Genomic DNA, 14,661 nt, shown 5'->3' with positions numbered 1-14,661 from the left:
AATCGGATTTCTTCTGATTTTCTTTTGTGAAAAGTTCAAGAAGTTTCTAAACAAACCTCTTATTGCAAAATGGGAAAATCGTAGAAGTACCTAGTGAAATAATTAGTTTGATTTGAATAATTCTAGTGGTATTTATGACGAAAATTACGCATAATTAAATATGGTGAAGTTCATAGCGAACATGTAGAAGACTACTTTGTAAAAATGGATAACTTCTGATCGCATTGCTGAGGACATTTGTAATGGAATTCTTGAAGGCATTTTCTGGTTCCTGATAAAATTGTTCAAAGATATTTTGAAATCTCTATTTTATCGCTGATTTTTTTTTTAGTGATTCCATTATCCGAAGTGAAAAAAATCGATACTCCGGATAATCGAGTCCGACCTGTAACTCCAAACAAAGAGCCTAACTAATACAAACAACTTTGTGGAAGACCGTTTTCGTCTAATGTTTCATTCTAAAATTCAAAATGCATCTTTCCGCGTAAAACTGCTTTCTGGACCATAGTGCAGTGGTTCTGGGTTCTTTCGGTGGTCCAGAAAAACCAATGTGGTTGTTAGGGCCGGTTCGCGATTTCCGTTGGAATAGTAACGGTGGATAAAACGGCCACTTGATGTAGTTTAGTGGCTATATTCGGCGAGAGTGGCGCTACAGGCTATTTCACTATAAAAGCTCAAGGAGTTGACGTCAACTTCCGCCGCCAGGAGCCTTGGAAACTATTTTTATTTGGAATCTCACATTATTCACTTCAAACATAATTTGGATACAATTAAAGTATTTATTGCTTTGGAAGCTCAATTTGGAATGATTTTATTTCTGAGATTTTAACTAACTAGGTACTACAATTAATGGTACTTGAATTATTTGTTTTATTTCCAGATCTCTACCAGATCACGATGGCCTACGCTTACTGGAAATCGGGCAAAATCGACGACCACGCCGTGTTTGATCTCTTCTTCCGAACTAACCCGTTCCACGGGGAGTTCACCATCTTCGCTGGGCTGGAAGAGTGTCTGAAGTTCATGGAAAACTTCCACTATTCAGAAACAGGTAATGCCGGGATTATTTTGAAGTAGAGCAATTGTTTTCTCAACATTTTTTTTTTGTTTCAATTCCAGACATAGAATACTTAAAACATGCCCTCCCACAGGGCATCGAAGAGGAGTTTTTCGAGTACCTTAGCCAGCTAACCGCTAAAGACGTCACATTGTACGCCCTGAAGGAGGGCTCGGTTGCATTCCCCAGGTAAGTTATTGGGAAAAACTTCTCGATTTCAATTGATTTTCTAATTGGCATTTAATTGTTCCGACAGAGTACCGCTCATCAAAGTGGCTGGTCCACTGATTATTGTGCAATTACTGGAGACAACCCTGTTGACCTTAGTGAATTACGCTAGGTACGTTCCGAACATCTAGCTAGGAAATTGATCGACAAATAATTCAAGTTCGCCTTTCGTTTCTTTCCGTCACCTCTCTAAACAGTTTGATGGCCACCAACGCGGCTCGATATCGGATGGTTGCCGGGCGGCACATCAACCTGCTCGAATTTGGCCTCCGACGAGCTCAAGGGCCCGACGGAGGCCTTTCCGCTTCCAAGTACGCCTATATCGGTAAGTACTCCTTATAACACAGCACCTTTTTCGAGAACAATGTCAAAATCAGCGTACGGAAGCACGTTTCGTTCCGCGTGTCAATCGTCCGTCTGTCGCTCTTATTGAACAATTGTGAAAAATGTCTATCGATTTATTCGTGTTTTTAATCACCCGCATGAGGTTCAAGTACGGAAAAACACGCAATACCAATCTATGTGGATGCCTCAAATCAGACCTACGGAGAAGATTCCTGAGAAAGCCAGTACGGTAACCAACGTGCCGATCAATCTCTAAATCGTACATCACAATGCACAATGGTCCGAATTGGCTATTTAGGAGGAAATAACAATTTGTTTTTGTGTTCTTCAACAAATGTTATTATGAACAAATTTGCTGAAGACACTTTCGACTAGCTCTTCATTTGAGATTAGCAGGGCTGTAAACAGTGATGGAAGTAACTGAAACAAAATTCTTTGGGAATTCCATAGGAAGTCCGTAAAAAATCACCTAATGAACTCCTGTAGTAAGCTTTTGATTCCTATTTGAAGTAAACTTTGGGTAAATACTGAATAATTTCTGATGAAATTCCATGAGAAAATCATAGAAATATAATTGTCGTGAATGAAACACTTATCGCCTGGTTGCTGTTAGGCTTCTTTTTATTTTTTTAGAATCGATTTACTAATTTCGAATGAAGAGTTGAATCAGAAGTTTCTTTAAAAAGTTGTTTAAAATGACATTTTTCAAAAATTTGCTAAAAACACAATCTTAAATATTTTTTATACAAATAAAGTTTGGTTCTAAATTTAGTCCTAAATAAGCACAACGCGTTATGCTTGTACCATTGCAACGGTATCCAATTTATATCTAAGAAAACGCAAAACTCAACTACAAACAACCTACCATACGTCTGAAATCAACGAGAACAAAGAAAAACGTCCTACTCAATCCATGATTCGAACCATTGTACAACATTTGTAACAGCCACCACCTACACGAGAAGGAACTAACAATGCGGAAAAACCTCCGAGCTTATTCCGTGCCCGTCAAAACTGTCATAGATTCCGAGGCTAACCTTGGCAATCGTTTGGAATCCTTGGCGACGACCACCCTCACCGAAAATTGGTGCAGCTGTAGCTTTTGCATCAATGTATGCTTGTTCTGAAGTGTTGCAGTTCTAGTAGAGAAAAAAAATACACAACATTCGACGATCGAAACGGAAGCACCTTGACAGTGCAGTTGTTTATTCCGACGTTGAGCATGTTCCACCGGTTTCCATGCAAAGGGATATAGGTACCGTAAAACGGGGTAACTTTGATAATGCGGGTAACTTTGATAGTGCGAGACCCACAACATATTAAACGAAAAAAACGAAGTTTCTGTCAATCAGTTAAGAAAAACGAATGAAATAGTAAAAAGTAATAGTATGACACTTCATGTCAAAGCTATTTTCGTTGGAATCAAGTGCATTTGAGGATTTATATGCAAATTCTAAAAAATTACAAGTTTTTAGCGTTTTTGCACCGCTTACAAACAATCTGTTCTACGATCACTATTTGATAAAGTCATAATGAATTCGTCACTTATCCATGACAGCCTAGTTATAGTAGAACATGAATTCGGTCTCAAATCTCTTAGCGAAATCCATTTTTACAAACTGAGATTATTTTTGTAATCTAAGTCAGAAATTTACATATAGCGTTAAACGCCTAGAGGTATGTAACGCCCTATAAATGTTTCATAATTCAATAAATTTTGTTCGATTATCAAAGTTACCCCAAAACAGAAAACCGACTTTCGATTATATGAAAAATAATATATCCATACAGAATAAATCTTTTGGCAATCTATCAAGTACAATCGATAGCTAGGATGCCAGTACTTGTTTTAAAAATATAAAATGTAATTCTTTGAAACAGCATGCATAAATATTGAAGTTTTCTTCAAAAAAACTATCAAAGTTACCCCGTTTTACGGTACCGTGATTGTTTGATTTGGGATTTATGGTGTAAGTCAATGCCAATGACAGACACTGTTTATTTCCAACAATTCGATGGCTATTAAATCGGTAAAACTTATGGTCCTTGTTTCATGCAACTCAAATTTATGAATGTACTTCCATCCCACTAGGTAGACTCATTTCGAGCACTTCATTCCACACTGTGCACGAACCGGTACCAACTTAAAAAGTAATTTACATATATCATCGAAAGTTTTGATTGAAAACTTTCCGCTCGTTATTCGAGGCGCACTTTTCCCCCCATCAGTGCAGTGCATGTTTGAACTCATCAAAACACGCTCTATTGTCGGAAGGAAATGTGCCCTCTCCAAGTACTCGCGTGAATCGTCCATCTCTTCCTCTATTAAGGTATTCATGAGTACAAAACGGTGCGAGGTATTTAGTTGTACAGAGAGGTATTGTTTTCAACGTCAAAAAAATGACTAATAATGATTTCAGAACCAAAATGTTCGTTTCAAAGTTCAATTTGATTGCCTGAAAACAAAAAAAAAATAAATTAATTTTCAGACTACTCTCTGTACTCTGTTATCCCCTATTATTGTAAATAGTTTCCTGTAGTCAAGTAAGACAACCGCATAGGTATCCCCCGTTTACTCTACTATATTTGAAAGCCGGTGTGTGACAACTGTTCGCATAGTTATTCAGAAATTAGTTTGCTATTCATCACAAACTTTGCTTGAAGTTGAATCTTTTTGATTATTGACTAAAACGTAACTTAACTTAACCACTAGAAAATCTTGTACTTCCACATCAACTTCAAGTAGGGCGCATTTTCTGATGATCAGAGGTGTATGATCTATGAAAAGTTCGATGAATCTATTAAATAGAAGAGGCTCTATGGATCTATACATTCCTACGGAAATTAACCGAATTGAACTACAACATATTCCCATACAATTTACATGCATTCTGTAGTTTTAAGTTGTTTAGTTGTTTAGTTGTTGGAATCCGCATGAGCAAGAGCTTTTGGTACAAAATTGAGTAATTGAGAAAAATGCCGGAGATTCTGAATACAGTTGTAGTAACTTCGGAAATAAGTTAATGTTTTCTTCTTCTTCTTTTTGGCATTAACGCCTTCACTTGGACAGAGCCTGCTTCTCAGCTTAGTGTTCTTATCAGCACTTCCACATTTATTAGGTGAGAGCTTTCTTTGCCAAAGTTGCCATTTTCACATTCGTATATCGTGTTTTTTTTTTTTTTTTTTTTTTTTTATAGTAGGGTTCAAAAAAGCTTCAAAAGCCTGGCCTGTTGTGTGTTGGCACGGTGTGGGACTCACGTTAGGCGTGCTTAACCACTAAAAAACTTTCCCTACTGCTCCTGTGCCTCGATCTCCCCCGGAACTACATCAGGCAACTTCATCGGGGGAGGGCTGTGCTCATGCACTTCTGTGCTCATGCACTTCTTCAATCTCAGCCTCTAACTGTTCTGCTAGTTCGCTGTTGGAGCGTTTTGCCCAATTGGCGGTTGAACATCTCGCCGGGACTTTGGACAGCTTTCTGTGCGACGACGCATACTTCCCTTGGGCTGGCCTCGCAGCAGAGCTCTGTTGATCTTCTACTGGACGCTCATGTGCACTTCGTTGCTCTACGACGACTTGTACTCCGCTGCTGCTGTTGGAGCTCTCCTAGTTGACCAGTTGGATGCCGAGGTCGGTCCAGCGATTCCGGTTGGAGGATGACTTCCGGTTCACTGGCGCCCATACGACCCAAAACTGGTTTGTGACGATCGATGCTACTCGGCTTAGTCCCCGACGGTGGAGCTAGCCTACTCCGGCTACGCGCTTCTTCATGATTCGATACAGGCCGGTGGAGTGCCGAAGTCGGTCCAGCGATTCCGGTTGGAGGATGGCTTCCGGTTCGCTGGCGCTCCGACGACTCAAGCCGGTGTTACGCTACGTACTACTCAGAGTAGTCCCCGGCGGTGGATCTATCCTACTCCGACGAAGATTTCCCCGGCGGCGGAAGATCTCCCGAACCGATGCTATCCGGGCAGATGCCGAGGTCGGTCCTGCGATTCCGGTGGAGGGAAGCTTCCGGTTCACAGGCGCCCCGACGATCATTTGCCGGTGCAACAACGCGATCTACTCAACTAGTCCCCGGCGGTGGACTTAGCCTACTCCGAAGCTGGCCGGGCAGATGCCGAGGTCGGTCCTGCGATTCCGGTGGAGGGAAACTTCCGGTTCACAGGCGCCCCGACGACCATTTGCCGGTGCTATTTCGCGAATTACTCAGCTGGACCCCGGCGGTGGACTCAGCCTACTCCGACTCGACGTTGGTCGGCCAAGTGCCAGGGTCGGTTCTGCAATTCCGGTTGGAGGATGGCTTCCGGTTTGCAGGCGCCCCGACGACTATTAACCGATACTACGCTACGCCCGCTCTACTCGGTCTAGTCCCCGACGGAGGATCTAGCCTACTCCGATCGCGACCCGGAGCTCTCTGGTCTTCACGCCATCTCCTTTGCAGCAACGACATAATCGCCGTTATTCCCCTGTTCACCGCATTCCAAGTGCTTTCATGCTGGCACATGTTCTGCACGATGTTGTCCGGATTTAGAACGCTTGCGGTTTCTGGCATCATCTCGCTTCGTATATCCCTGAATCGAGGGCAGTCGAATATAACGTGCTCCGGTGTCTCCTCGATATTTGGACAGGCCGGACAATGTGGAGATTCTGCGTGTCCAAATCTGTGCAGATATTTCCGGAAGCATCCATGGCCTGACAGAAACTGGGTCAGGAAGAAGTTAACTTCTCCATGTTTTCTGGTCGTCCACACCGACACGTTAGGAATGAGCCTGTGGGTCCACCTTCCTTTCTCCGAGTTATCCCACTCCTGCTGCCACCTGGCCATTGTGTCCAACCTAATGGTATTCCTCACATTCCGTGTGTCCCTTTGCTGGTAACATGCGATGTCTTCAGCCAGAGTGATGCAGATGGGGATCATTCCGGCGATAACGCACACTGCCTCCGATGATATAGTGCGGTAGGCACTCGCAACCCGTATAGCCATGAGCCGGAACGTACCTGCCAGCTTATCTCGGTTACGTTTGGTTCCCAACGCTGCAGCCCAAGCCGGGACTCCATACCTCAGTATAGACGATGATACGGTCGCTAGAAGACGCCTCGTGCTGCTTCTTGGTCCTCCAATGTTGGGCATGATCCTGGCTACGGTGTTAGCAGCTTTCGCTGCCTTTTCGCAGGCATAGTCTACGTGGCTGTTGAAGTTTAGCCTGTCGTCGACCATTACTCCGAGATGCTTTAGAGAGCGCTTCGATGGGATTGCGTGCCCTCCGACGTTGATTTCCAACTGCTGTACCGCCTTGCAGTTGCTGACCAGCACCACCTCCGTTTTATGATGAGCCAACTGTAGCTTGACTCCAGTCATCCACGATTCGATGGTGTCTAGCGATTCCGCCGTCAGCATCTCCACCTCCTCCGCAGTCTCACCAGTTATCGCAAGAACGACGTCGTCTGCGAACCCGACGATCTCGACTCCATTCGGCAGTGACAAGGTTAGCACTCCATCGTACATCATGTTCCACAATGTTGGACCAAGTATGGATCCTTGTGGAACTCCCGCCGTGACTTCAATTGAAATCCGTCCCTGGTTCGTGTCGTAGACCAGTACCCGGTTCTGGAAGTAACTTTGCAGAACTTTACACAGATATCCGGGAACCCGCATTCTGTGTAGGGCTGCGGCAATAGCCTCCCAACTGGCACTGTTGAACGCGTTCTTGACGTCTATTGTTACCACTGCGCAGTATCGATTGCCTCTCCTCTTCTGCTTGGCCGCTTTCTCCGCGCACGCGATGACTGCCCGAACAGCATCCACCGTCGAAGTCTTTTTACGGAATCCGAACTGCCTTTTCGACAATCCGTTCTCGCCTTCCGTGTAGATCGTCAGCCTGCCGAGGATGACCTTCTCCAAAAGTTTGCCAAGAGTATCCAGCAAGCATATTGGTCTATATGAAGCAGGATCTCCTGGCGGTTTTCCCGGTTTTGGCAGTAACACCAGCTTCTGCACCTTCCATCTGTCTGGGAAGCAGCCTTCCGTTAGACACTTCTGCAACGCTGTCCTGAATATGTCTGGGAACGCCAAGATTGCTGCCCTTAGCGCAACATTAGGGATACCATCTGGTCCGGGAGCTTTGTTCAGCTTCAATCCTTTCGCAACCGTTATCAGCTCGGCGTTAGACACTTGTATACCGGCATTTTCCTCATCTACGTCAGCGTACGGTGTGGGCGGCCACGCTGTTGGAGCATGCGTAGGAAAGAGACCGTTCACTATCTCCTTCAGTTTGTCGGGACACATTTCAGCTGGGGTAACTGGGCCCTTGGTCTTCGCCATCACTACTCGATAGGCGTTGCCCCAGGGATTTGAGTCAGCTTCCCGGCACAACTCCTTGTAGCAGTTCGTTTTACTCGTCGATATTTCCCGTTTGAACGCGGCTCTGGCCAGTCGGTAGGTCACTTTACGCTCTTCCATGCTGGCTTCGGATCTAGCTCTCTGCACGCGTCTTCTGGCTCTTAAGCAGGCTGCGCGAAGGGTGCTGAGTCTGTCGTTCCACCAGTATGCAGGACGCCGTTGATTCCTTGGCTCCAGTTTTCTCGGCATAGTTGCGTCACACGCTCTCGCCAACGCTTCTGTCAGCTCTCCTGCATCCATGTTTGGAGCGTCGCTTACTGCTCGGAGTGCTTCGACGAAAAGATCCTTATCGAAATGCTTCGTCTTCCACCTTCGTTCTCCATTCCTCCTCTGCCATACTGCACAACTTCTCTGGCCAACGCAGTAGTGGATCGCTTGATGGTCACTGTGGGTGTATTCTTCGCTAACTCTCCAGTTCATATTGGTGACCAGTGACGGGCTGCAGAAGGTCACGTCGATGATGGACTCCCTACCGTCTTTGCGAAATGTGCTAGCGAGACCGTCGTTGCACAGCCTTACGTCGAGCTTCGCTAGAGCTTCCAGCAAACTGTATCCTCTCGCGTTGGTCAGTCTGCTACCCCACTCCACGGCCCAAGCATTGAAGTCTCCTGCTATTATTACCGGCGTTCGACCGATCAGCTTGTCGGTTAGCACATCCAACATCTGGGTGTACTGCTCCAGTGTCCATCTCGGGGGGGCGTAACAGCTACACACGAAGATTCCGTTAATTTTAACGATCACGAAGCCCTCGTATGAGCGTTCGACAACTTCTTGGATAGGGAATCGGCCCATTACTTGAATCGCCGTCGTCTCTGCTCTGTCTGCTACCCAATTGCCGTTATCGGGAGGAACCCGATACGGTTCTGCAATGATCGCAATGTCGCACTTTGTTTCTGTTGTCGACTGCCACAACAGTTGTTGTGCGGCGTCGCAATGATTGAGGTTCACCTGCGTTATCTCCATCATCATTACTGCCCTGCCTTCGCCTTCTGATATTTGGGGCACTTGAAGCCACCCGTCGTATGGGCGTTACCTTCCTCCACCTTACACAGCATGCACCTAGGTGACTTCAGGCAGTCCCTGCCAACGTGACCTTTTTCACCACATTTCCTGCAGTGTTCGGACCTGTCCGGGCCTTTGCAGTTTATTGCCCGGTGGCCGAAATCCATGCATTTGAAGCATCTCTCCACCGGATTTGTCTCCCGAGGGATCAGTTTCAGCGGGCAAACCGACCATCCCACCTTGATCTTACCAGCCTCGACGAGTTTTTTGGCTGCTGCGACTGGTAATCGGATCGTCGCTATTTGCATACCTCCGTAAGCTCTCCTCAGCCGGATGGACTGTGGTGCTTCTTCCAGGTTGCATTGAGATAGCAGTGCACCCCTCACGTCGTCTTCTGTTGTGATCTCGTCCAGTTCTCTACATTCGATCACTGCCTCCTGGGATAAGGCTCTCACGCTTGCCTCGTTGCCCAGCGACTTCGCGACGAGCTCTCGGCAGGCCGAACTCTTGATCGACGGATGTTTCTTAAGCTCAAAGAGCATGTCACCTTTCTGGGTGCGCCTGGTTCTCACCACGTTTTCACCCAGCTCCTTAAGCTCTGGGTCCTCCCTCACTCTCCTGAGAATCGCCGCGTAGCTTGTCTTATCGCTTGCCTCAATGACAAGAGCATCGCCCCTGAACCTCTCGCGAGGTGACCGTTGCTTTTCTTTCTTCTTCGGTTCCTTTTTTTGCCGCTTCCTCTCCTTACGAGCTGTATTCTTCTCCTTTTGACCTTTCACGGTGCGCCATCCACTGCCGTTCTGCTCACTGACGCACTCATTGCCGCTTCTCTGCTTTTTGGGATCTTCCTCCTCTCCTGGTGTATCCCTCGTTCTTTTTTCCGTGCGGGTGGTCGGATTGTTCCTAGGCGTCTCCTGTGCAACGGCTGTTGCATTCACCGAAGTTAATGCTTTTTCGGCTTTTTCCGCTCTACTCCACAATTCCTTCTGTCCGCGTTCTGCGGCTGTAACGGCAGACTTGATGCTCGTGACCAGCTGCTTGATTCTGAGGTGGACGTTGTTTTTCGTCTTGACGAACTCATAGAGTTCATTGACCTTCCTCTTTACTTCCGACAGCTCCGACTTATCATGCTGCCGGTCGTCTTGAGCGGTGCTACTCCCCGACTTTGGTGTGAGCACTTGACTCAGGAAGCCTGCATCCCGCTGGTTTCCCGGTAGCTCACTCGGTGTGCTGCATCTGCTAGTGCTGGCTGCTACCGTCTGTGGTATCACTGGCGATCTCTGCATCTTTCCGCTCCTTGCGAATACTATCGCGTCTTCGTTCCCTCCACTAGATTCTCCATCCAAATCGATTATTTGCTCCATTCGATTGGGTCCCCCCTTCGAGCCGCTATCTCTACTCGTTGTAAATAGTCGCCTCTCGTGATCCCATGGTTGTCTATGCAAGCAGGGAGGCCATGCTAGGGTTGACACAATCCTTCATGGGGGTTGTGTTCAGAGCCGGATCGGCGTAAGTCAGGAATGTTACATCTGAGCCTACTACTCACCGAGGTTGGTGACGAGTTTGGAACGTACACGAAGGCCTGCCAAGGTTTTATCAGGACGGAGGCAGTTTCCTCATAGTCCTATTCGCCGTTTCAAGTTGGTGTCACCCTTCCTTACTCAGGGAACAGTAGAGTACGCTGCCAGCCCACGACTGTTAGTCGACGTATCCAATCCGTAATCCGTGTCCTGTCCATTGTTCGGCGTTGTGACCAGTATACCATAATCAGGATTTTACTGGCATCCATCCTGATGTGTCGGTTGGCACTCCAGAGGGCTAAGGTACTTTGAAAGCGGTACCAGGTCGCTTGTTCAGGGTTACTTGCAGATATGTGGTTTTTTGTAGAGATTCACCAGAGCCCACTGATGAAACCCCGCCACATCCTAGGTAGACCATGCTTGAGCCCCTGGTCAGATGGACCAGACGCTCGGTCACCTCCCGAAGGAAGTACTAAAGGTGGTATTCCATACGGCTGTATGTACGAGTTTCGCTTGGAAAGGGTAAAAATCCCAAGCTCCCACCTGGCACCTCCTCACTCTAGCTGATGTCAGAAGGACAACAGTGCCCAGGTTGCACTACCAGCAAAGTACGCAACCCTTTGCTGGCGGTCTTTGTCATCGTTAGACCCGTGGAAGCGTGAGGTAGGGGCTTGTGAGGACCAGAGCTATGTTGGACGCTCCTTCCTGGTTGTCGACTCACCATTTTGCAACCCAATATCGTGTGGCAGGTACGATTATACTCTATGCCCAGGGAAGTTAACCCTCTAATACCCAACCCCGCCTTTAGACGGGGTACACTTTGGAATTTTGTGTATTTTTCCGTAGCTTGGAAATCAAAATGATTTGATTTTTGGTTTATACCTTGACTCATAACACGCATATAAGAAAAGTTTGTATTTTTTTGTATTTTTAGAAATTGTTTGAAAAATTGAATTCTTATATAACCTACAAATGCCTGGGCTTCATTTAACGTGTAAAATAAAAATCGTACCTTTTATATTTTTCTACGATTAACCTATCACAAAAGAAGAGCCTGGTGGTATTAAAATCATTTCAAACCTGCTTTCCGTTAGTTACACGGAAAATAAAATACGCTCCGAAAAAAAAATAAAAATTTAATATTTTTGAAAATACCGTAACAATTTAAATTTTTATTTTAGCGTTAGCGTAGTTACGGTATACTTCGTAGATTGGATACTAGCAACATTCATGTTTCTTTTTAATAATTTCATCCTGACTACTTTCAAGAACAAGGCAGGGGAGTATACCTTGTTCAAATCATAAATAAGAATACTAAAAGCATGAATATCGCTATTCCCGGCCACGCCCATCTTTACCGTAACTTGGGATAGGGGAAGGAAATGTTGATGTAGCACTTACTTAATGAGAGGCCACCGACTCAGCGACACCCTCATAAGTGCTACGGAGTTGGAGGTTGGGGAAGGTATATTGTCAGGATTCGCCTAGAAAGCTGGCGATAGACCATAAATATTTGTTGTTTAAGCGTTTTCAAATTAATCTTTTGAATGCCGGCAATCAAAAGAGAAAACAATAGCTTATTTATAGTATAAAGTATTTCGCGAAATGCTTGTCGATTGTGCGTTAATATTTTTGCTCAATAACTAGTAAAAAGCAAAACCGATCCCTCCAGGGTCATCGGATTGTATAAAATAACGATACGCGTAAAAAAAAATCACGCCTATTAAAAAACTGTACTGTGCCCATTGAAAAACTGTACTGGGTGGTACTGTATTTTTAGATAATCGAAAAACGAAAGGAAGCGCGTTCGAACTAAACACCCTAGGATAACACATTCGGTTTTTCTGCTCAAAATTGTACGAAAAGCAGAATCGATCCCTCCAGGGTCATCGAACGGTTAAAAAGCATCCACAACCGATTGTTAGTTGCGTAACACCCGCCCGGACAGAACGCGCAATCTGAACATAATTATCAAACTCCGAAAATAACAGAATTTCCACGACGCGGGCAAAAACGATCCGGAAGGCTCACAAAAGAAAAAGTATCATACTGGAACAAACTCACCGGATTGATTCTCTAAATTTATGTGCTGCCTGTCACTTCCGGATGGTTCGGTGAACTTAGGGCAGCCAAAAACCAACAGTACTAAGGACACAAATCAAACAAATCACTTCTTCATTTTTCATTTTTCACTATTCCATTTCTGAATGTAAAAACTGTCCTGCTTGGGCTTCACGAAGCACTACCCAGCAAGACGCTCCAAAACAGGAAAAAAAATATCCGGCGACGAAAACATGCGCGAAACCGTGAGCCAAATCTATCGGACGACGCAAAACCGAACTGTCCTGCTTGGGCTTCACGAAGCACTCCGTAACAATTTAAATTTTTATTATTGCCAAAAATCAACAACTAGAAAAGACTTCAATAAAAAATGAAAAAAAGCTAGGGATGTTCAAAAATAAAAATTATAAAAATCAAAACCAAAATTTAAAAATTTGCGAATAAAAATAAATAAATGCCCAAAACGTGTTTAGAACGATTAGATAACGAAAAATAATAGAGTAAGGTGGGGCAAAAGTTCGACCTTAGTGGTATAATCATAGTTTCCAGGAAAATAATTGCAGATGAAACAAAACAAATACCATACAGCGAACCTTCAATATATTGGCTATAACTTTGCTGAACAAACTTGTGTCAAAATATTTACCCATTTTTAGTATAAACAGTTTCAAAATTGATTGTCTTAGACGAACTTTTGCCCCACCGATGGGGCAAAAGTTCGAATCTAGTGTGGGACAAAAATTCGTTGGCTAAAACACAAAATATTAATACTTTTATGCCAGGCATACTTTATACCAACCGTAAACTTATGTTTGCCGAAAAATACACACTAAATTTTCATCAAAAAATGCCCAATTAACCCTGTAATTGTAATACACCCAAAAAATAGCAGTTTTTCACAAAATTAAGTGAAAATGTAAAATTTTTGTGACATTTTTCGCACCATTAGGCAAATTTAGCTAAATTTGAAGATAATATGTAGATCTCCGGAAATTTGAAAAATTTTCCGTGGGTTTATACATGGGTCGAACTTTTGCCCCGCTATGGGACAAAAATTGATTCCAACTATTTATGGAAAAACCAATACACGTCTAAGCATCCTTATAATAGGCCTAGAAACGCCCTTACATAAAATATTGAAAAATATTTTATCTTCATTTGGTTCCATGCATCGAAAGTTTGACCAAGTATTACAATATTTACGTCGAAAAACAACAAATAGCCATAACTTTTCCAAATCTCAATCGATTTTTATGATATTTGGAGTGAAAGTCTCTTACTTGAATAGCATTAGAAACACCATGACATTTCTAAGTTTTGATTTTATTTGAGCTAGAAATCTTAAAAAGAAACTCTTGCCCCACTCGAACTTTTGCCCCACTTTACTCTACTTAAATCGAAAATAAAAATTTGGGTATTAGAGGGTTAAGGAAATTTCCATTTCGAAAAGATCCTGGACCGACCGGGATTCGAACCCAGACACCTTCAGCATGGCTTTGCTTTGTAGCAAACGATTGGAGGGTTTGGAAGCAGTGTTGACAGACTCATGCTAAAATCAATCAATCAATCAATTTCCCGCGAGATAAAACTCATTAAAGATCTGCTTCGAAAGTCTCATGCTTGAGTTTTTCGTGCAAGATCACTCAATCACACTTAAGCCGTCAAAAATAGATCAGTGATAAAGCCTGCCAAAAAATCTTGAAAACCGAATGTTTTGGTTTACTTCAGAAAGGATCACTATCATTTTCACAGACTAGCAAAAAATCATTGCTTTGTGTGTTTAAACTGTGGAAATATAAGTCAAACAGATGAGCTAACTCATCCATGATGTTTTGACTGCTATTGTGTGATTGACAACTCATGCATGAAAAATTTCAATCGTGAGGTATGAGAATTTGATGTTTTCATAACACCGTTTGGAAGTAAGGGATTTGTTCGTTTTAACAGGCTTCTGGCACCACAATATAACCCCATGGAAAAAAAAACGAGACACCAACTCTGGTACCCACTGGGAAGTGGTTCCCCAAGACAGTTCAATGTTAGTA

General features: G+C 44.2%; 1 protein-coding gene across 3 annotated transcripts in view; it reads left to right on the top strand.

Moving 5' to 3' along the window:
- LOC5565689 (nicotinate phosphoribosyltransferase) overlaps positions 1-14,661 on the top strand; it is a 77,668-nt gene that overhangs the window by 14,566 nt on the left and 48,441 nt on the right. For all 3 annotated transcript variants that reach the window (XM_021845830.1, XM_021845832.1, XM_021845831.1), the window contains exons 2-5: positions 881-1,051; positions 1,120-1,246; positions 1,314-1,397; positions 1,483-1,610. In XM_021845830.1, the coding sequence (XP_021701522.1) occupies positions 881-1,051; positions 1,120-1,246; positions 1,314-1,397; positions 1,483-1,610 (510 nt within the window). The remainder of the gene's footprint in view (positions 1-880; positions 1,052-1,119; positions 1,247-1,313; positions 1,398-1,482; positions 1,611-14,661) is intronic.

Source organism: Aedes aegypti, chromosome 2 (assembly GCF_002204515.2).
Source record: "Aedes aegypti strain LVP_AGWG chromosome 2, AaegL5.0 Primary Assembly, whole genome shotgun sequence".
Lineage (NCBI taxonomy): Eukaryota > Metazoa > Arthropoda > Insecta > Diptera > Culicidae > Aedes > Aedes aegypti.
The sequence above is the reverse complement of the archived record's forward strand: the minus strand, read 5'-3'. Positions and strand labels throughout refer to the sequence as shown.